Source organism: Gordionus sp. m RMFG-2023, chromosome 1 (assembly GCF_954871325.1).
Source record: "Gordionus sp. m RMFG-2023 chromosome 1, tfGorSpeb1-WG-v2, whole genome shotgun sequence".
Taxonomy (NCBI): domain Eukaryota; kingdom Metazoa; phylum Nematomorpha; class Gordioida; order Chordodea; family Parachordodidae; genus Gordionus; species Gordionus sp. m RMFG-2023.
In genome coordinates this window covers 79138408-79161623 of record NC_088775.1, presented here as the reverse complement: position 1 = coordinate 79161623, position 23216 = coordinate 79138408, and the positions used below count along the sequence as shown (strand labels likewise).

General features: G+C 26.6%; 2 protein-coding genes across 5 annotated transcripts; one reads left to right on the top strand and one right to left on the bottom strand.

The window, feature by feature from the left end:
- Positions 1-970: 970 nt before the first annotated feature.
- Positions 971-13217, top strand: LOC135932007 (uncharacterized). Of its 3 annotated transcripts, none has more exons than XM_065469337.1 (11): positions 971-983; positions 3429-3638; positions 7573-7689; positions 7768-7880; positions 7945-8018; positions 8074-8219; positions 8876-9048; positions 9328-9448; positions 11296-11415; positions 11562-11828; positions 12895-13217. In XM_065469337.1, exons 2-11 carry the CDS (start codon positions 3482-3484, stop codon positions 13086-13088), a joined length of 1482 nt encoding a protein of 493 aa, XP_065325409.1. In that variant the 5' UTR covers positions 971-983; positions 3429-3481; the 3' UTR covers positions 13089-13217. The 3 variants fall into 3 exon arrangements, with proteins under 3 accessions (XP_065325409.1, XP_065325410.1, XP_065325406.1); XM_065469338.1 differs by lacking the exon at positions 971-983 and adding an exon at positions 3362-3384 and having other exon boundaries at positions 8876-8976; XM_065469334.1 differs by lacking the exon at positions 971-983 and adding an exon at positions 3362-3384.
- A 776-nt stretch (positions 13218-13993) lies between these two features.
- On the bottom strand, positions 13994-22032 carry LOC135925805 (proteasome inhibitor PI31 subunit-like). 2 transcript variants are annotated; one of them, XM_065461300.1, is made up of 6 exons: positions 21893-22032; positions 21722-21853; positions 17598-17677; positions 17134-17337; positions 16647-16886; positions 13994-14198 (listed from the first exon to the last, which is right to left on the bottom strand). In XM_065461300.1, the coding sequence occupies exons 1-6, from the start codon at positions 22028-22030 to the stop codon at positions 14147-14149; spliced, it is 846 nt and encodes a 281-aa protein (XP_065317372.1). In that variant the 5' UTR covers positions 22031-22032; the 3' UTR covers positions 13994-14146. The 2 variants fall into 2 exon arrangements, with proteins under 2 accessions (XP_065317372.1, XP_065317379.1); XM_065461307.1 differs by having other exon boundaries at positions 21722-21850.
- Positions 22033-23216: the final 1184 nt, after the last annotated feature.

The window sequence follows — 23216 nt, the reverse complement described above, 5'->3', positions numbered from 1 at the left end:
GCTTTATTGATTAGTCTGCTGATATTTTTACTATTCACTGTGTCAGGATTCCCCCCTACTAATATCTTTTAATAAAATTAGTGATAGTGCTTAACCTCATTAATAATCATGCGATAATAGTAATAGTATTCTTATTCTTTTTTCTGGTATGATTTTATTTGATCTATTTACTTAATTTTAACAACAAAAATTTTGATTAAAAAAATAAAGAGGCACAAGACAGAAAAGTTAGAATAATTCTTTTAATTTTATCTTATTTTATACTAATTTTATACTAAAAGGGTTTAGGTTAAGTTTCAAAGAAGCCATCTAAAATTATTTGTATAAAAATTTAATATAGCAAAAGGTCTATAATAAGTGGAAGTAATGACCTCCAATAAAATTTATGATGCGTCTAATAGTGCTTCACCCCCCCCCCTCTATAAAAATTCAGAATATGCATATTGTAAAGGTATATCAAAATGAAAAGAATATATAATCAGAAACTAGTAATAATTTTAAACTAGAACTAAAATATAATTTTTACAATGGCGCCAGGAGGTTAAGCTCAGAAGCCCTAATCTTTTGAGCTAGCGCTAAAATATTTTCTTATATGGAAACTTTTTTTTAGCATGCAGTAATGTTTTGGTAAGTGGTATCATGTTATTTTCCTTTTTATTATAATTAAGGCTTAACCTTCGCTTATATGTGTTATGGTAGTAGACAATTCAAGTCAATATTTTTTTTCTACAGGGACAAATTTACAGTCAGAAGTGGAGGACGATTTTATCAGAGTACTCCCCGTCTAATATCAAATTGTTTTTGGGGAAAAAAAGTTTAATCAAAGGCTCGACCATGATGCATTGCTTCAATCAACTCTGTACTTAGACCTCATTCGTAATAACCACTAAATACCGTATCGATGTTGCTCAAATGATGCTTAACTTACAACAAATCTGGCCTCATTCATAGTTAGAGTGGAATACCACTATGTAGCTAAGATGGTATGTAATTTACAAAATACATGTTATTTATACATGCATGCGCTTAAGGGATATCGTGGTAATTCGCGCTTGCTATTATAGAGGCCTAATGTAAATTATACAGCTATGCTATAGTTTAGCCATAATTACGCATTCTTTGAGCCACATCGGGGTATTTTGCATTTACCATATACTATAAACAAGGCATTAGACACTCCTGCTATTTAAAAAATAAAGATATTATTAGCATATATTATATATATGGATGATTATTTACCATCTGTTATATGTAATGCAAATCATAATTTAAAAAAAACTTTACCTTGTTGCATTATATATTGCATGCACATTTCATTGGACGGGTATCCATAACGATTTCTATTATTCTGACTCCGAGTTCTATCAGCTTGACGATATTTCTGCTTTTTCCTTTTGATGATTCTTTTGATACCAGCATTTTTAGGGAATTTTACCCATCTTTTAAATACAAGTTTAGGATTGGGTGGTTTATCATTTATATTTATATTTCTTTTTCTTCTATTTACTCGATTCTCCTCCGCATTCTGATGAGGAAATCCTGGGATTAATCGCGGAGCTTGTTGAATGCGAGAGGAATTTTGTTGATTGTACTCCCCTTGACTATATAATTTATTGATTAAATGAAAGTCATTCATTTATTAAAATCTTATATCATTAAATATTAAAGCAAAACATAAATAAAAAATCAATAACGCGAATTGTTAACCTTCTAGAAATATTTTCAAACAGTTCATTATCATATTTATTCTTTAATTGTTTATGATAATCAATTCTTAATTTCATGATATATGATATATGACTAATGACTTGTGCAATATGCGCAGAATATTCATTCAACATGTTGATTCTAGCAAATCTTAGATCTTTCTGTTTAACTCGCATACTTTCATTAAACCTAGCTAAATCTATTTCTTCCCATAATAATTTGCCTCTCCATTTAGTATAAACTATTTAAAATTTTTACGCAAATTGATGATCATACATCTTCCATTCAATTGGAGTCTATTATGTTGCCCAGAAGTTCTTAACAAAGTAGTTATGTGTGAGGGGGGGACTGGGAACCTGGTTTTTTTTAATATAACTTTTCCTCTCGTGGGAAAATAAAAATAAATTCGTGGAAAGCGATTAAAAATTTTATTCAAAAATAAAGAATGAACACAATCATAAATCATTTACAGCCATGTTTTCATTTAAATTTATTCAAAACATGTTCTATTAATTAACCAGAACTTACTATCAAACTTTAGGATCACAATGCTAACTAAATATGAATATTCTAATTAATCGAAAATTTTGATTCATATAAAACCCAAGAAATCAATTCAAATCTAAATTTAAGCAAAAAATAAATAAAATTCACTAAATGAAACTTTTTTTGTGGTCCGTGTAATTCCCAAAACGGGTCCCTTAAATCTACCACTTATAAATTTTTAACAAAATCCCTGTTTCCCCGCTTGAAAAATTTTGTTTAAGAATTTTTTATACTATATTTACATAAATTGACAATACATAAATTTTAGTATTTATTATGCCTACGTTTAAAGTTTTCTTCCTACGCGTTTTAAAAATATTCCTAAAATCCTTTAAAACCTATAAATAAATAGGAAAAATATTCTTATAAAAGAATTAGTTATAATAAAATAGTGTAAATGTAATACCTATAAAATAACAATTGTACTTTAAGTCTAAGTAAAGCCACTTATAAGATCATCATCCAATCTAAATGTACCAGTTGTATAATATTATTATTAACCCTAAAGTTTATCCTCACAACTTTCAATGGAAATTTCTAGAGCTATTCACCCCAGCCATATAAATAGTAATAATGTTTTAATTTTTAATAATCGCTAGCTTTAACCGTTAAATGGTCACCTCCCAATTTTGGATTATAGCTGCATATTTATTTAGCATCATACAATATACAGTTATCCGCTATTGCCGTAGCAGAGAAAAGTATTTAGTCCTCAATGATTTAACACCGATAACTCCCTCTTAAAAAAATTTAAACAATTTTGAGTTTTTTAAAATAAAAACAATAGACCTTTGAGATAAAAATTTACTTTTTAATCCCATAATAATCTAAGTGATCAACTTTTAATATTTTGAGAGAAAACCTAGAACATATAATAGCTGATAAAAAAAATTCGGTCAGGAAAACTCAAAGAAGGTTTATTTTCATCAGTTCTTCTAAACCATTTTAATCATCAATTATATTCTGTAGGAATTATTAGTTAATTCGTGTTTATTTTTTTTAAAATATAATATAATATTTCGTTTTCTTTATTGTTACGCCTTTCTTCTTCTTTATAACGTCATAAATTTTTGTTGTTAGCTTATATTTTTTTTAATTTGCCGCAGTTATTTCATTAAATAATGTTTTAGAGTTAAATTATAAAACTTATATTCATTTTATAATTTTATTTAAAGTTTCTATGATTAGACATAAACGGTAAGTTGCTACCCACAAGCCAGATGCTTTAATGTCGAAGACATGGTATACCTGGGTCTTCATAAAACGCATTCGATTCGCGCAGATAATTTTTAAACTAACCTTATTCCATATAGTATCAAATATGCTTCAATTGCAGAGTCCTGCTAAAAGGTTCGAATTATCTCAACATATTCTTCAGAAAAGAGGTAACAAACTGAGATATGAATTATTTAATATTTTTTTGATAAATAAATATAGTGATTGATTTGGCCAGAATAGGGGCAAACATATTTGCCATATATATACAAATCTCGAGTCGTCTCTAATGTTTTTTGGCAGAATTCAGGATTTAGGTGTATTTAAAAATCGGCTAGAATCTGAATTTTGACTTTTTAAAAAATGAGATAAAACAAAGTATTCGACCACATTAAAAACATTTAAAAAAAATTTTTATTATTTTTTTTAATTTTAATGCACTGAGGAGGCGGGCCGTCGTTTATAATGACGGAGCGCGACGGAATGCCTATTACTAAAAAAAATTTTAAAAAGTGAACAAAATTGATAATTTAATATGAATTATTCCCAATTTTTTACGTTATTACAAAAAAGTCAAATACATTAGCTATTGTCAAGATAGAAAAGAAAATTAATAAATAAAACCTGTTCTAGTTCTAAATGAGGATATCTTATTTAATCTGACAATTGATGATATTAATTTGCCAGACTTTATAAATAACTTGATATGGAACAAATATCTTTTTGAAGTTTAATATTTGGGGTATCTCTAAATAAGTTAACAATGAGTAAAAATAAATTATTAAATATATGATTACAGAATTGGAGTGCTCTACATGTAAAACTAAAATTTTTCAAAATAGGGTAAATGATTTCAAAGTTTCAAATATAAAGTCACTCTTATCGATCAATTTAAGGAACAAAAATTGAGAAGTAATTTATAGTTGACTGCCTATCAATTATTACTTGGACAAAAACCTATGTACAATAAAAGGTCTATGTGCGGTGAGGTATACTCATTATGCATGGCCATTATCCATCAGACCTAAATCTTGAATAAAAAGAAATTTTATCCAGATATCGTAGGAATATTTTCATAAAAAACCTAGGAGATAAAATTAGCATATAACGGAAATTTATCATATTTTGACTAGTTATGTATTTTATTTTTAGAATGACATTAAATGAATCATCAGTATCGTCAATAGGGAAAGAGGGGGAGGGGCATGTCTGAGCTCGAGCTACCTAAAAATGAAGAGCCCCCCTCCCCCTAAAAAATTTAAATTTGTTTTATTGAACACCACATGAGATTAATTGTAAAGGCTGGTGATGCAATTGATGATTTTAATATTTATCTATGAATTTATATTACACAATATATTTCATTCGGTTAATTAAAAATGAAAATAAGAAACTTACAATTAGTTTTACAAATTTTTTTAACAAATGTTTTTCTTATAAAAATTTTTTGCATAATCCTATAAAGATTATCAGCAGCCCCTGACGAATATTTAATTTTAAAGTTTCTTTTTGACTGTTTAAAAGATTTTTTTATCATCTAATAGTACGATTTCTGAAAGTTGGATCTATTATCTCTGAACAACCTATACAACTCCAAAATCCAAAGGAATCTTAAAGCAGAAATTTCTCTAAAACCTTTTATTTGTGGATCTTGAAATATATATTTTAAAAAATTACAATTATACGGATATATTTGCCCTTTTTAATGTGATAAGAATAATTAAATGAATAGAATATCATTTCTGCATAAATTTTTACTAAACATTTACATATGATAAATATTACTTAATAACTATAACATAATTTCCTTATGCCACGTCGAGTCATGGCCATAAAACTCGCCAGCAGCAGTGCTACGCAATGTAACATAGGTCAATAACTGTATTAGGTCACTTATATGCAAAATTTATGTTAATTTTATTTCACAAACACTTTTACTCATTGTTTGGGCTTGTAAAATAAAGAGACATTTTTTAAATATTATAACGAGGATCGTGTTACTTAAAAAATAAATAACTAATATTATTAATGGAATTTTTATTTGCAAAGTAACAAATATTTACGTCACTGCCTATCTGTATAATATTTCTGTAGTTAAATTAATAATTCCCACACTTTTTTCGTTATCCTTGCATTGAATTGTGACAAAAATTCCTATTTAATAAGAATTTTCAGAGAGGTATAATATCTCGTATAATATCTCGTACTTAACTGGTATGAGTTGAGTTTACAAAATTAGGGCCATGTTTTATTGCCCTGCGGTTTTTTAGGAATTTTTGACTAGCGCGCGTTTTTTCTTATTTTAAAAAATCTGATTTTTGCCGGAATCGTATTTTATTTCTCCCATGAATATTTGCGTACCATACATGCTTGGAATTCGATTTCCGAAAATAAATTAGATCTTACAAAATTAAATAAAATAAAATGGTTATAAATGATATAAATTTTAAAAATTAGCTAAACGTGCAAATCTTTTAAAACACCCCTGACATTATACAATTGGCCCATTGCTTAAAACAAATGACTATTTTTAATTTTTTTTTACTTGAGGATAAAATTCTTTCTAAATATAGGAATAATAATAAGGTTTTCCATTTTTTATGATTCTTTTAACACTTTTTTAAAAATACAAAGTGTATTTACCCGATATATTTTTTTAAACCCTATATTAGTAAAAAAATGGCTTTTATTTGATGTAGTATATAAATAGAATTTTACAATAATTTTTTTTGCTAAGTGGGGTGGGGGGAGGGGGGGGGGTTATAATTCTTAACACTAAATTATAGTATCTAAAGTTATAGTTACTTTTAAAACAATTCAAATAGTAATAACTAACTTTTTGGATTGTAACGACAAAAGTAACTATTTATTTTCCAAGTTACTTTTTATTAATTTGTTGAATATTTTTATATATCGCATTTTAACTATCTTTATTTAATGATTTTGCAAGTTTAAAAAATAATATTTATTAAATATAATAAATTTACATCAGGTACTCCTGTAGAAAGTTTGTTTAGTATTAGGAGTCAGAGGTCGGGTCCGGCCCAGGCCTGCAGTAAAAATTAGGCACAAGCTCGGCCCGAGAAATATTTAATATGAAAAAAATTCCCAAGACCGGCCCAGACGCACAATAAGTTTCAAAATATTTTCCCAAGCTCATAGCAAAAAATTATTTTATTGTATTTAATGAAGATAAACAATATTTTAGTATATTTGTAAGCAATCATTTTATTTGCAAAACTGGAATTTATTATATTATTAGAAGAAAAAAATTGCAATATTTTTTTGAGTTGTCAACTGTTTTAAATAAGCTAAATTTAAATATAAATAATTTAGGCCTAAGCCAAATAAAAAAAATTTTTTAAAACCCAGGCCTATTAGAAAATGCAATATTAGGATGGGCCAGGTATGGGTTTATGGGCTGCGGGCCGAACTGGTCCTGCCTATGGAAGAGTCTGTTCGGGGTACGTTTTTAGACACCAATTATAAAAATAGTTTATTGTTGAAAAATTGCCCAAACCCAAATTTTTATGAAAAATACATATTATTGATATCTTTTTATTTTCGATGCAAATATATTTTTTAAATGCAATTATTTGCTTTATTTAAATTTATTTTAATTAAAATTTGTAAATCGCGAAATTATTTTATTATAAATACAGCATAGGACATTAGATCATTTATATTATAATAAAGAAATAATTATGCGGACAAAAAGATTATGTTAAAAATACTGAGTTATATCAATAATTTATAAAAGTAACTTTCAACATAACTAAATACTTTTGAAATGTAACTGCAATTAGCTACTTTAAAATTACGGCGATTAGTTACATTTAAGCACGTTAACATTTACAAACTTCACTTATAACTTGAAATTATGAAAGAATATTTTTTTCTTGGAATAAATCTAAAGATTTTGTTTTTTTTATTTCGTTTTAAATCTATTTTTGATTAAATTGTTACAACCAAGTTATTTATGGCACATATGTCAAAAACAGAGAGCTAACAAAATAAAGTAAAAGGAAATATAAACAGCCTTTTGTTGTGTAGGGTACAATGTATAACTAATGACTCTATTATTGTATAAATTTTTATTTTAAGAGCTTTGTAAAGGTGCTCAATGCCCTCCTAAAAAATATTGTAGACAGTTTAATGTCGACCAAGAGTTTTGTCAATGTGTTGAAAGGTTTTATACAAAAGGCAGTGATTGTTTGGAAGGTATATACTAATTTTATTATATATATCCTTTTTTTAAATTAAAAATTTATATAAATTCTAAATAAATTATGAAAATAGCGGATGCTGTATGCGATGTTCAATTGATAGTTCGGATTCAAAACTTTACAGGCTTTATGACGGATTCGTTATCCAAGGAATATTTTGAACTAGAGAAAAATTTCACACAGGCCGTATTCAATAATTTAAAATTTAAATTTTTTAAATAAAAATATATTTATTTTTTTTAAAAAAAAGGTTAATTCACTGCTTATAAATTCCTTTCGAGGTCAATTCAAAGAATCTCAGATGGTATCCATAAGTTCGATTACGTAAACATTAAATTTATATAGGTTATATCTTGATAATGGATTGCTTAAATTACAGATCTATGGAAAAGGTAATGATGAAATTGCTTTTTCAAGCTGACGTTCTCCCCTTGGCCCAAGATGTAGAGAACACCCTAATTAAGTATTTGAAAAACGTCGTCAAAATACCAATCGAAACAATTGAATTGAAACCTGCCTGCGATAGTAAAATAAATAAATTCAAAATATCTAGGGTAATATAAAGTATTAAAAATGAGAAATTAAATGTAAATTAAAATATCAATGAATAAAAAGTATAAAGAGTCTATGATAGCTCTTTGGAAAGTAGAATACCATTGAAGCTAATATAATTTACTTAGAAGATTTTGACGCTCCGCTAAAGTTTAGAAAAATAAATTATTTAGTTTTAAAAAAGTTTTCCTGCCTTCACTAATCTCTTAGTATATATTAATTTGAAATAGATCTTTTTAATATATAGTGTTTATTAAATTTAATCTTTAAATGTTCTAAAACGATTTAAAAAATACAAAAAAAACATTAAAAATCAAACGTAAAAAAACAAAAAAGACTCTTGTGGAATTTAGAAGCATAAAAATCAAAAGTTTATTAAATAATATAATGAGCGAATTATGAAATGGTTATAAAAACTTCCAGCCTGTTAAATTATATTTAAGATGATTATATTATGATATTGAAAAATTAGATATAAAATATTGACAGATTTTTTCTAGAGGATAGTTATAATAATAAACAATTATTTTTCGTTAGGGAAATAGGCTTTTATTTATAAGTTGAGAATCGAATTTAATTAAATCATTTTATATTATTTTAATGATATTTATATTTAAAAATCAAACAAGAATTATCAATCCCTCCAGCTGTATGGTCAGTAGAAGCTGTTGCCAGCGATACTACAGCTAAAGTAGACTGGTCTTTTAAGAGTACCATAAATATAGATCAAGTAATAGTTCAATATGGATTTGATTCTACAGATTTAGAAAAATACGAAAGGATAAATTTAACTGTTGAACGGGTAAAAAAAATTTTTTTAGCATTAAGCCACTAGCATCATTTGATTTTGTTTGCTATTATTATTTAGGAATTATCAAAGGAGACGATGTTGTATAAACTTACAAATTTTAGTAACTGATAGATAAAAAGTTAATTTTTTTTTAGAATAAATTTAAATGGCTCATTCGCACTCACTTATCAAAATTATTATTAATATTTAATATATATTTTTTTGAAATTTATAATATATATATAAGAACTTAATATGGTTTGGTTTAATTATTTTATTTCAAAAATATAGTCAAATATAGAGCTAAAAGAACTAATGCCTCTAACGCTGTACGTCGTTTATGTTAGCGGCCAAAATAAAGTTGGCATCGGACCAAGAAAACTTGCCAAATTTCGAACTTTGCAACTCTTAAGTAAATATTGATTATACGATACAGCCATTATGTGTTTGTAAGTTAAGGGGACAGCCACCACCCCCTCCCATTTGAATATTTTTATAAGTATTTTGAATCTAATAAATCCCTACCCCTCTCTCATCTCCACAAAAATTGAACTAAACAATTTTTTTAAAAAGAAGGAAAACCGATAGTTTAAAATTTTCAGACAAATAAGAATTTTTAACAAATATAAATGCAAAATTTTTTATCTTATAAGGCCTGATAAAATTAGGTTTATAGCCTTCCAATACAATTTCGGGAAGGGGGCACCTAAAAGTCCTTATTTCTTAAAAAAATCCCGGGCCGCCTATAAACTCAGCTAAATCTCGAAAGATGATCACCTAATTATCCCGACCACTGTTGTCCCACTTGTCAAAATTCTATTTTTATGTTTATCTAATATATTGCTTGTTTATAGTAAAATAGTGTTCTTATTAAACACATTGTTATATTTTTAAAGGCATAGGTCAAGCACACTAGTTCAATTTTAAACATAATTTTTTTCAAACTCTGAATCTTTTCTTGTTGCCTGCTTTTAGTACCAAAACAAAGGATTTGTGTCTAAAAATAAATTGTATAATTGACAATTTATCTCTGTTGGATAAAACAAATTCCCGCGAAAGTGCTAGGGTGACCCAACTCTTTTCTAATGCAGCACATGATTACATCCGATAAGGTTACTGGAACATTTTGTCAACAACTGGTTCATTCACTATAAAATTATTCTCTATAAAATCATTCTCTATAAAATCATTCTCTATAAAATCATTCTCTATAAAATCATTCTCTATAAAATCATTCTCTATAAAATCATTCTCTATAAAATCATTCTCTATAAAATCATTCTCTATAAAATCATTCTCTATAAAATCATTCTCTATAAAATCATTCTCTATAAAATCATTCTCTATAAAATCATTCTCTATAAAATCATTCTCTATAAAATCATTCTCTATAAAATCATTCTCTATAAAATCATTCTCTATAAAATAGTTCCGGTAGTATATTCATGATGGAAGTTTAACTATTTTGATATTTTACCTAAGCATTTTACCAACAAACATTAATTCTGGTCGTATACTCGTGATGGAAGTTTAATCGTGTTTTGATATTTAAAAATAAAATAAAATAATGATAATTCTTCAAATTTTTTTTCCTACAGTTCTTATTTTAAAATATAATTCAAATAAGAGCAACACGCCTCGACTCGTAAAAAATTTTTCTTGACTAAAATGCCCGCAAAATATTTTTGTACACGTTTCTCGGTAATAAATTTTACGAAGAAACATGACATAAATGTAATTCTAAGTTTAATTCGAAGAGCAAGTAAAAATATTTTGAACTTTCCGTCCGAAATTATTTTCTCAAGTTTCCGGGTACGAAAATATTATTGCCCAGCCTAGGACATATGGCTTATTATATCAAGTAGAAATTAGAGCCCTTTAGATCCCCATAAGCCAAGATTTTGAGGCCCCTCTGACTATCCCAATAGAAAAATTATTCAATTAAAAATTCCTAGGCTAATAAGTTGAATATAAGAATATTCTTCTGCGATTTTAATTATCTGTTGTTAGAGGGCATTGGTAAAAGTTAAACAGGCATGCCAGAAAATTTTATTGCAGTTTGTTTAAACATCCCAGGTAAATAGTGATATTCGAAAGTAATCTGTTTACATAAATTTAGGTGTATTGATAAGCCCGTTTGCACCCTATTGCGAAGCTAGGGGTTAAGTAGTATTGAATGCCTTTATTTTTTTATTATTAATAATTTTTCGACTACATTTAAAAAGAGTGATTTATTAAAATTTATATAATTAAATGTAGAGGTTGCGGACCCTGAGGCAGGTTCGAAGTCAACTGTGATCATTATATGCGGTTTTGTGATAGCAACAGTTTTAATATTGGCAGTCATCGGGTTCATACTTTTACGCAAAGATGAAACAGGTTAAAAAAAAATTGAAAAAGATGTTACAATTTAAAAATAAATTATGCTAAAAAAAATACTGCATTGCAAAAGTTATTATAAGTTTTATGACTTAAAAAAAATAATTTTATAACATATCTATGTTCTATCATTCGTATACATTAAGGAGAGATGATCATCAAAAAAATCATACGTAAACGGAAGCGCAAAAAAAAGGAAGGAGTGAGTGGCGAATCGAGCCCGGACAAAACTACTGCTGACGTTAAAACATTAAGTCCTGTCGATGGAGCGTCTCCCTTAAATCCTAACGCCGATCCGGGTTCGACCCCCGCGCAACCTCCGGGTCCGGGAGAATATTATTATGATGATTATTACTATAATGATTATGCTTATGATACTATCCCAATACCCTTAGATGCTACGTTTGAAACAGGTTGTTGCGTTTTTTATGAATTTTGTCAAAATGTTGTAATATATAATTTATACGTCAGTGTCATAACTAAAAAAATGGGAAAAAGTGAGAAAATTAACCCAAATTATAAATTAGTCAGTTAATTCTCAATGGATTTTTTTTAAAATCAAATTACAATCTAGAACAAAATCTCCAGACTTGGTTAACATTTTCTGGATAAAATATTGAGTCGGCCGTTTTTAAATCGGTTCACATCGTTTAACACTAATTGCAAGTCTGTCATATAGTTCATATCAAAGATCTGCAGGCTCAAGTTGTAAAATGGCATTTTAAAATTCTGGGTCAAGAATTAAAAAAAATTACATCCAACATGAGCCCTCACTTATTGGAATTGAAGGGACATCTTGAGTTTTAGAAAGAATACCATGTGACTAAAAATGACCATATATCAATTCAAAAATCACGTTATAAATGATTTAAAAATCTTCGTTTCTCACATTATTTTTAAATTTCCCTAATAAATCATTTATAAAAAAATATATTTAAAATGCCAAATCTTTAAAAATTACTTAAATTGAACCGGGGTTAAAAATTTCACCTCCCTCTGGTTTAGGCTATTAAATATATTTTTAAAAACTCAAAAACCTTCGTAATTTTATAAAAAGCTGAAGTATGTCTAAAATCTTTTTAAAGTTCTGTAAATTCTGAAATTTATAATTCCTACCAAATTATTTTTATACTTCCCGTTCAATTAATACTTCCAATTTTGATTAATATAACTGCCCATTTCTTATTATAATTTGAAAAATAAAAATGAATATTGCTTACGATAAAACTTTAAGCTAAAATCAATTAAATTTTTATAATTTCTTGAACTTAAAATTAATAAGTTTAAAGTAAATTGGAAAAAATGATTTACCCACAATTTATTTTTACATTAAAAATAGCTTATTTCTCTTTTTGGTTAAAGTTAAAAGTTTATTAATAATATTTTTGATATTTAGGACAGTCTTATACACATTTTATAAATTATATTTAAGATGAGTATTTTCATTTACGAATAACCCCTATTATTCTATATTGGTAGATACCTATGGAGCCGAATCAAATTACAGCCCTTATAATTATAACGAAGGAGAATATACGGAAATTAATCTAAACGACCCTAATGCTGTCCCAATTATAAAGAGTAAAGAAAAAGCTCCAAGCACGGAATTTGAAAATATACCTCTAACTGATAACCTGGGTGGAACCGTAGAGCCGGCTCCAAGAAAACTCTAAAATAATAATATGAAATTATGGTGAAATAGTTTGGGAGGTCAGGCAAGAAGAAGACTTTTTAATAACTAAACGCAATCAATACATTTCTGTAATTTATATTTAAAATCTGTCTGTATCATTTTTTTAAAATCGCTGTTACATAAATAAGTTCATATCACTAAATAAATTTATATATACAAAAAAATACCCAAAAATATATTATATTTCATTATTTATTTTTATAAAAAAATCTGAATTTAAAACCATAGTATTTTTTAACTTTCCATTAGCTTTAATCATTTTTTGATGGATGTAAATTTTTAAAGCTGTTTGTTGGACATTCCATCAAAAATGTATGAGTGCTAAGGATAGAAGGTTTATTCTTACCGTTTAAAAACCTATCAGATATTATCATTTGTTTTTTTTCTTCTTATTTTAATATATAAATTAAACCAACCAAAATAATTTATTTATAATGTTTTACAAAATAAAATAGAAATATTTTAAAAGAAAGAGTCTGACTAGGTAATACTATTATTGAATCAATTTTAATTATTTAAGTCTAAACTTTTCCTGTTCTATTTTTTATTTTTAATATATTAAAAATCAATGAAAATATGGAATCGATATCGATTTTGGGTGACAATAAGAGCACATCGGATCATCGAAAAATTTGTGGGTCAGCACAGTACTATTATTTATATTGAAAAATTGTTAATTATGGGAATACATTCTATTTCAAACTTAAATTGATATTTAAAAAAAATTAAAAATTTTTCTTATAACTTAAAAGGGCCTTCATTATTATGAAATCTATTTTTAAATACAGTTATCTTCAAATTATGGAAACCAAATATTTTAAAGTATTTGGCAGTAAATAAAATAGTTATAGGGCAAAAAATCCATTTCTGTGACAACAAAAAAAATTAGTAATTTATGGTTTGTTCTATTTAGATATATGGGAAAATTCCATTAATAATTTCGATAATAAAATAATATAAATTACACTGATAAATATTTATGGAAATCGAATATAAATTTTGATAAATTTGAAAATGTTCATAACAAGAAATCGTGTTTCACATGTACATATCATCACTTCCCGGTGGTCTCAGGTGATCTGGTCTAGTTCTAAAAAAATAAACAGTAAATGATATTATAATATGCGTAATATAAAATCCGGGCTGGGTCATGCAAATAGTACCTATACAGGTCTGACAAAAAATAGTATAAGTAGGATGATCGGGGTTATACAGCAGGTGGGTCAAAATGACAAAAGGCTAAAACTTATCATCTTTACAGCCAATTATCTTGAATTTTGTCAAAAGATGTATTTTATATATATTATCTACCAAATTTTCATCGACAGATATTGATTTTTTAAAAATTAGTACTTTTCGTCAACAATTTTTTGTTAAGGCAAAAGTACTTTCTGAATTTTATAAAATATCTACCCTTAGTGACCAATATCTATAGTTGGGTAATGGTTAAAATATCGGCTATTCGACTCAATATCCACGTGCTTGCCAGACTTCCAAATTTGAGCTGCTATCTTTTTAAGAAAAACCCCGTAGCCAAAGTTATAGTATTAGGCTAAAAATACAGTAATTACCCAACTATACTAATAATCAACCGTTTAAACTTGATCCGGGGTTTCCAGCTTTCTAGGAGCCATTTAAACTTATTACCCCTGGGGATATATGGCAAGTGGTAAATGATATTTTATGAAGCAAGAACCAGGGAAATGAATCCATAAAATATTTTAAAAAGGGTTTACGGCAGATGGAACCTAATCACTAAGCCCTCATATTTTTACAGAAGCCAATTATATTTGAAATGATAGATCTAGAGATGAAACCATGGATAACGTTATCCCTAATGATATCTAATGCCCTGATGTAAGTCTCGGAACAGCTGACAAGTATACAGACAACTCACCTATTATCTAAATAGTGATATTAAAACACTATTAAATTAATAAACCTTCATGTTTTTACCAAGTAAGATTATTCTTGTGTTAAGACTTTATATCAATGAGGGGTTAGTCAGAAAAAATAATTACAGCATCTCCTCCATATAATATTTATTAATTGTAAAAAGCATAACAATAAAAAGAAAGGATTGGAATTGATTTGATAATCATAATTTTAACTAGAGATATGCAAAGTTAGGCCCGGCCCGTACCCGGCCCGAAGCCTAATTTTTAAAATAATCGGGTTCGGGCCGGGCCTAATATTTTAAAAAAAAATTCTGGCCGGGTCGGGTCAGACTTTGGAAATTTTTTTAAATATATAAATTTATCAATTTTATATTGAATTTTTATGTAAAATAAAAATATTTGATTTTATTTATTGAAATTTATTTTGAGTAATTATAAAAATTAATTTCTATATTTAAATAAATTCGGGCCGGGCCGGGTCGGTAAATTTTTTTAAAAAAAATTCGGGCATTTCAGGTTCAGGCCGGCAAAACTTTTTTTAAAAAAATTTCGAGCCGGGCCGGTTTTGAAAAATTAGGCCCGATGCAGATCACTAATTTTAACCCCGAATGTCTTGTCATATTAGGGTCATAAAAGCCGGACTTTTACTTAATCCTAAAAGCCGGGGAGAATTTTTCTGTAGTCTAATAATGAGACTATAAAATATGTTCAGTTTAATACCATAATATATAGCTACAATTTTTATTGCAAATAAAAAAACACCCATCATAAAACCCCGCTAATAACGATTTATTAATTCTCGTAATATCTACAATATCAATTAATGACTAAAAAAACTTATAGGTTTAAAATTAAATTATATTAAAGATTCATAAAACAATGGTGAGGAATAGGAGTAAGGGTACAGTACTATAATGTTAAATTTATGAGAATGCCTAATGATAAGGGCCAGTGATCTCATTGATTATAAAATAAGGATAGATAAAGAAGAATAAATTTATTTTTATCTTTGTCAAAAAGGAATAGAAAGAGCGACTGTAAATCGATAAAAAATAATCAAAATATACATATATGTTACCGACAATGTGTGCATTGCCTGCTTAATATTTTAATCATTCCATGAAATTTTAGTATATAAATTTATAAAAACTCAAAAAAAAAAAATTCTTTTTAAAAAATATTTTTTTTGTAAAATGTAATTTTTAGTTAAAAAAAATATTAAAATTTTCTAATTACGAATTCAGGCCAAGAGGACAAATAATTTTTATTTTAATTTCGGCCGGGCTTTTCGGAATAAATATAAGTTTCGTTCAAAATCGGGCCTAACAATTTTTTTAAAAAATTTAGGACCGAGCCTGAATTGAAAAATTAGGTCCGATACAGACCACCACTGGAATTCCATTTTCGGCAAAATCAGATTTTTAAAATTAAACATATGTTAAAAAAATTATTTTGCCATTTTCCAATTTTAAATTATTTATTTAGCGCGTTTTTATAAATATAAAAAAAATGATTGTCGGAAATGTACTCTAGTATTTGTAAAATACTTGCAATATAAAATTTCTGAAAATTCTAATTATTATAAATAAAGATCATTACAAGTCAAACTTTGCGATATTGATATATAAAACAAATTTTACTCATGAGTTATATCTGGTCCAAAGGGGTCAAAGCGAGCTCCAGGTGGTATAGCACCTGGGGGTAACAAATCTGGCCCGGGTAGACCGGCATTGGGGTTGAATGGTCTAAACCGTCCAGTCCCGCCTGTTCCAAAAGGGCCCATGTTGTGGGCTGGGTCAAAAAGCATGCCAGGAGGTCCACTACGGCCTAATGGGTCAAGATCTCCGCTTCCTACGGGAAAGATGCCAGGCTGGTTATCACTTTCAGATGATAATAATATAAGCTAATTCATTTTAAGGAAGTTGTAATAAATAATAAAGCGCTAAATAATTACTCCACTAGAATAACAAAAAATAATAAAATTCTAATTTTAAATCAAGCTTATATTTGTTTTTATGTTCCAACATTCAAGGTGAAGATGCTTAATTTTTTTTATGGCGTGATATGTAACATAATGGTAAATTGAACAAATGACAACAGAATTAAAGATATATCGATAAAACTTACATGTTTCTAGAAGGGGGCTGAAAGCGGTTATCTAAAAGATTGCTTGATCCACTTAGGTCTTTATTAGCTAGAAAAGTTTTTTCTTGGGGTATCTTATCTGAATGAGCGGAAGAGGTTGGTAAGTTGATCGGGGCTTTAAAATCACCCTTTTCTAGTAAATCACCCTGCACAACTTTTTCAAAATTGGATTGATTTTTATATGCCCTTAAAAATAAATGTGCATGGGATGTAAAAATGTCTCAAATTTTCATGATAATAAAAAGATCCTCGTGTTAAATATAAACATTTTGAGTTTCGAATATTTGATTTACTATATTTATTATAATTATAAGGAAAATTTGAAATTAATTATTTATTAATTTTTTTTACAAATTATCTTAAATTGGTGACAAATCAAAAATTTTAAAAACTTAATTTTATTTACATAATTTAAAAAATAATGATTTATAATTATCCAAATTTACTTGTCAAAGTCTTTAAAATCATTACTAATATATTCATCAGTTTTTAATTTTGTTTGACTCTCCTCCATATCTTTTTCATTCTTATGTATAAATATATTATAAATTTATGTATCAGGTAAAATTCTAAAACATTCTGGTTATAAAAACAAGGAGTCGGTTTAAAAATAAAATTATAAAAGAATCAAAATCTTTAAAAAATAATTGTTCTCCTTTGGAAGATTTCAAAGTGCCCGCGATATTAACTCCGGAATACTTAAATAGTTGTTGAATTCCGTTTACTTAACTAAGTATAATTACGCGTTAACAATTAATAAGGTGATAACTTTAAAAATAAACAAGATTTTTTTTCAACTTTTTTCTTCTTCAGAATAATTATATAACATTGTATTATATATAAAAAGAATATATATATATATATAAATATAAGTGAAATATTATTTTGCAATATGCAATTATTAGCAAGGTGTTGAACATAAATTGCCTTGTTGGGTTGCACACTGATCACACATATTCGTTGTCGATCACATTTGAGAATTTTTACAATTTACACCGACCTTCATAATTAGTTAGAACTAGCATATGACAAAATCCAACTTCACTTATTAAATCAATAGGCTATTGTGATCGACGAGGTGGTTAATAATCGAGCAATGGCAATCAAAGATTGCACAATATATTGATTGAAAAGATGGGGCATATTAGAACAAGAATAACTGTATATTCTCCAAGTAATATACTACTGCTAAATTAAATCTGTAGAATGGCACCTAGAAAAGTAATTTAAATTTAATATCAAAGAAATGAAATTAATTTTTGACTGATTTATAATTTTATTTGCATTAAAGGTAAATAAAAACATATCAAAAAATTCTATTTGGGGTTTTGAATCTATATGAGAAAAAGAATCTTTTAATAAAATTGTTTATTACCATCTATCTTTGAATAAATGTCATAAAAATATCAATATTTTCTATTTAAAAACAAATAACTCGAATAAGTGTATTTTGTTTTTTTTAATCCTCAAAAAGTTAATAATTTTAATTAAAATATTCGCAATGTTTAAGGGTGAATGTAGGGTTGTTAAACAGCTTCTTTTGACAGATTTTAAAAAGAGGGTTAAATCAAGATTTTAGCTAAAATATTATTACCTAAGTTTCGTGTTTCGCCAATAGAATCCCAAACCTTTCTGCAATATGCGGGCAAAATTAATAAGCTCGATTAATTTACTTTCGACCAAATTCTTGATGATTAACAACACTAGCTGAATGTGACTCGTTAGATATTTTAAAAACATTTTATTGTTGCAGATAATATAACCAAAAATAAAGTAAAATTTTTAAATTATTGCAAAAAATAAATTGTATTTTAGTTCCTTTTATTCATTTATTATTATCAAATTATTTACAAAATAAAAAAAATTATATAATTATATATACAATCATAAAATTAACCAAAAATAACATAAAATATCAGTTTCGATTCGATATTTAATGTCAGCACAGCCCTAGTTTTGATCGTTTCCTTCTTCATCTTTCACGTTTTTTATTTTATTTGACGGTAATATGACGATTTACAGTTCATCTGTTATCATCTGAATTTTATTCTATTTAGTTTTCAAATTGTGGGAATTTTGTGTAATTTATATAAAATCAGTGGTGTAGTTAGAGGTTTGCCCAAACGCGCTCAATTTTTACCATTGGAGTGTTAATCGACACTCCTAATCGATAAAAATTAATAAAAACGTTTAATCTGGAAGGCGCCCAAAAAATTATCAATTTTATAACATATGATGGACCGATAATAACGTCATATACTTATTATAGAACCCAAATTTATTATGTAAATCTAGCTTAAAAAATAACAGAATGGGATTTTGGGTTTTGTCAAAAATCATTGTTTTTTTTTATTAAAATAAAAAAAAATTGATTCATTTGATTAAATCATGGTTTTTAAATTTAAATAAAATTTTAAAATATAATAGAATTAGAGGTGTATAAGTTCGGCCATTGGTAAATTCTGATATTCAATAGAAGTGATAATCCATAAAGTGTTGTGCATTTAATTTAACCACTTAGGCTGAATTATTGGTGAATTCAGATATTTGTTAGATGTGATAGTCCATAAAGTGGAGTGTGTTTAATTTAACCACTACCCAATATAATAAATAGTTGTTCAATTTAGTGTTTAAATACATATATTTTGGATTAGGCCTTCTTTAAAAAATCGGGCTTGGTAACCTTCATAAAAAAAATTGAAAAAGTGCTGGAAAAATTTTTAACTGGGACAGGTAAAATATAAATTCCAATCGGGTAATATAAACAATGGCTTATAGGAAAATGACTCCTAAACAAAGTTACCAAACATGCAGTCATTTTATTATATCAAACAGTTTCTTGGAATTTATAATTAAAAACATTATTAAACTAGCAATAAAAATATTTTATCATGTATTATTAATACTTATAAACCACAAACCTTTTGAAATTTAAGGTTCAGAGTTCAAGAATTTATTTTAAAATTTATTAATTTTATTTTATTAAATTATAAAAAATTTGAACAGTATTAAAAATATAAAAAATATTTATAATAAAAAAACGTAGTGTCAAATAATGAAAAGTTAATTATACTGAATATGCCTATAGAACATAATGTTTCAGTAACAAATGTTGTAGTTGAGAAATTAAAGAGAATACAAATAAATAGTGTAAATAAATTAACTACTAATACTTTATTAATAAATATAAATTGTAATTACATAATCATAACAATAAAAAAATTAAAATATTAATAATTAAGTTCGCAACATAATAATAATTATTCAAGTAAAATATTCCCAATTATATACACTTTTCTATACTATTTATTTACATAGTGTTTAAACAACAAACTTAAATAATCTTGAACTTTATCTAATCTGAATAATATATCTTTTTTTATTCATTTTTCTTTAACTCATTTGAATATTACAACACATAGTAAATATTTAAAACATTGCTTTTTTTATTTTCATTATTAAAAACATATTTTATTAAAATCCTTTTTCATTTATCGTTTTTTTATATTAGTTTATCTATTTCATGTAAATTTAAAATTTTTCTGGAAACCAAATCCTGAACCTAACCCTGGTTCAGAGATTCTTCACTGAAAAACCTGAACACTTTTTTAAAAGGGTTCACAGCCCTGCTCAATAGAATAAAGACATATTTAGGCAAAACTATAAATCAATTTTTTTGACTTTAATTAAATTAGTATTAAGGACAACATTGTAAATAAAATATGCATTATTCTTATTTTTATCATTTTTTTACATTAGGTTTAAGTTTAAATAAAATTTGCAATCCTCCTTCAAAAATAATTTTTTAATTTTATACAACACCCTGGCCCCTCCCTTTCAAAAAAAAATACATCTAGAATACGCTCTAAACACACCCTTGTGATGAAATCCAGTAATGCAGCTATATTTAAAATATAAAAAAGGCAAACAAAAAATTAAAAATCTAGATATTATCATTTAATATTTAAATTTACCAATTGAAAACTATGAAAGCCAAAATTTTATAGAATTAAGGTATTATTATTTATGAGGAAAGGTAAAATATTTGGATAAGCATAACTAAATACCTAAACTCAGGTGTAAATGAATTAATTTATTTAGCTAAAAATAAGTTTAATTAGAAGAAAAGGCTACATTTAGTATAAGTATAAAAGAAAGCACAATATAGATCCCCATAAAAATTACTATTCTAAAAGAGAGATGTGAACTGGGGGGGGGGGGGGGTTAAGAACTAGAGCCATTTATGAACAGAACCAATCCTGTAATGCTAACTGTGATGATAAATCAATTTTAAAAACCTTTAAAAATTAATTTTTAATAAAAACTTTGATATAATTATTTTTAAAACATATATGTAAAAGATGAAGACTATGCTAAACATGGATTCATAAGATTTACAAATGTTAAGTATTCCAGGGTTGTGTTAAATAAATATGTATATAAATATATTTTGAATCATCATTTCAGATTAGGAAATATATTAATATGCTGTTATATGTTTAATACATATCATATATAATTTGTTAAGTCGTTAAAATATATTAAATTATTTTTTTCAATATAATGTAACTTTTAGATTCATTATCACAGTATTATCCTTTTTAAAAACTTTCACTTCAAAAATTTGTTTGCCGTTTGTATAATGAATTTTGTATAAATTAGAATCTTTATTCCAATCTGAAGGTAGCAACTCAGTAGACTTCTTAGTAAAAAGTTAATAAGATATTAAAAAAAATTGTACCTTATTATTCCATAAGCATTTTAAATTATTTTGCAACAATATCCAATGTAAACGAAGAACTAATGGATCTAATTTATTTTTAAAATTTTCTTTTACGCTATTAAAAAATAATTCAAAGCCAACATCATGAATTGTCATAATTTAACCCACCTAAAAAAGTGCAAACAAATAAGCTTTCGATGTCAATCATTCATTTTTTTTAATATTTTTTTTTTATGATATCAAAAAAAATACTTTTATTAAATTTTGATTATTTGAAGTCAGGCACGTACGCAGGAATTTTGTCTGGGGGGGGGGGGAGGGGGTGATAAATTTTTTTAAGAAATATTATTGTTATTTAAAAATATCAAGCATAAATTTATTAGGACTAATAACTATTTCTAATACACAATTTTAAATTATATGAATTATTAAAAAATTATGAATTATTAAAAATTATATATATAAACCGGCACATAAAAAACTATAAAATAAATGTGAATTAAAAAATATAAATGAATATAACCACCATATGAATCACATAATGACCCAAAATAGAAATTTGAATTTTTTGAGCCTTTAAAATTTGTATATAAAGTATAAAAAATTTAAATGGAAATATAAATATTAATACTCAAAAAGTTTCTTATTAATAATTGTATTTTGTATAATATTTACAATGTAAAATCTAATCTTCGTTGGGTTTGAGCTAATTTTTCAATTACTCATCTTTGCTTGGCGTCAAATGCCTATAAATATTTAAAAGTTCTAAACCATTCAATCCACTTTCAGAAGTTGTACTTCTTAGGTATGTTTTCAGAGAACTGTAGGCTCGGTTCCCGGATCGGACAGTATTTTAATTTTTTAAGTACACCCGGGCAGGGCCCGAAATTTTTTTAAAAAAAGCACCCGGGCCGGGCCTAATTTTTTTTAAAAAATATAATCCGGGCTTGGCTATAATATTTGAAATTAGCTATAAAAATCAAAAATAAATATAATTTCTTTAAAAAAAGGGCCGAAAAAAAATTTTGAAAAATAAATTCAAGCCGTGCTCTGCAAATTGTATTTCTGCAGAGCTCTGTTATTCTTCTTAAAAAAGAGAATGTTCTCTCATTAGTTTACTAATGGGAAGAGTTGCTTAATATATATATTATATATAATCATTTTAATACATACAAAGCATGCTTAGAATTTTTTGGGACTATATCTTAGTTAATCTTTTAAACATAGTTATTCAGCTAATAAGGCATCGAACAAATATTATTTTTTTTCTATAACCATCGGAAAAGATTGGCAAGGCTTTTGTGGAAGTAATATCTGCAGATTGGTAAGTGCTGCAGGATGA

Excerpts from the sequence above, each read along its gene's own strand:
- LOC135932007 (XM_065469337.1), top strand. The coding sequence starts at position 3,482 with ATGTCGAAGACATGGTATACCTGGGTCTTCATAAAACGCATTCGATTC. Across the intron at positions 8,220-8,875 it reads ATTGAAACCTGCCTGCGATA|AATTATCAATCCCTCCAGCT; the intron begins GTAAAATAAATA and ends AAATCAAACAAG. Across the intron at positions 9,449-11,295 it reads TCGAACTTTGCAACTCTTAA|AGGTTGCGGACCCTGAGGCA; the intron begins GTAAATATTGAT and ends AATTAAATGTAG.
- LOC135925805 (XM_065461300.1), bottom strand. The coding sequence starts at position 22,030 with ATGACAATTCATGATGTTGGCTTTGAATTATTTTTTAATAGCGTAAAA. Across the intron at positions 21,854-21,892 it reads AATGCTTATGGAATAATAAG|AAGTCTACTGAGTTGCTACC; the intron begins GTACAATTTTTT and ends CTTTTTACTAAG. Across the intron at positions 17,678-21,721 it reads CTGTGATAATGAATCTAAAA|AATGAAAAAGATATGGAGGA; the intron begins GTTACATTATAT and ends TTTATACATAAG.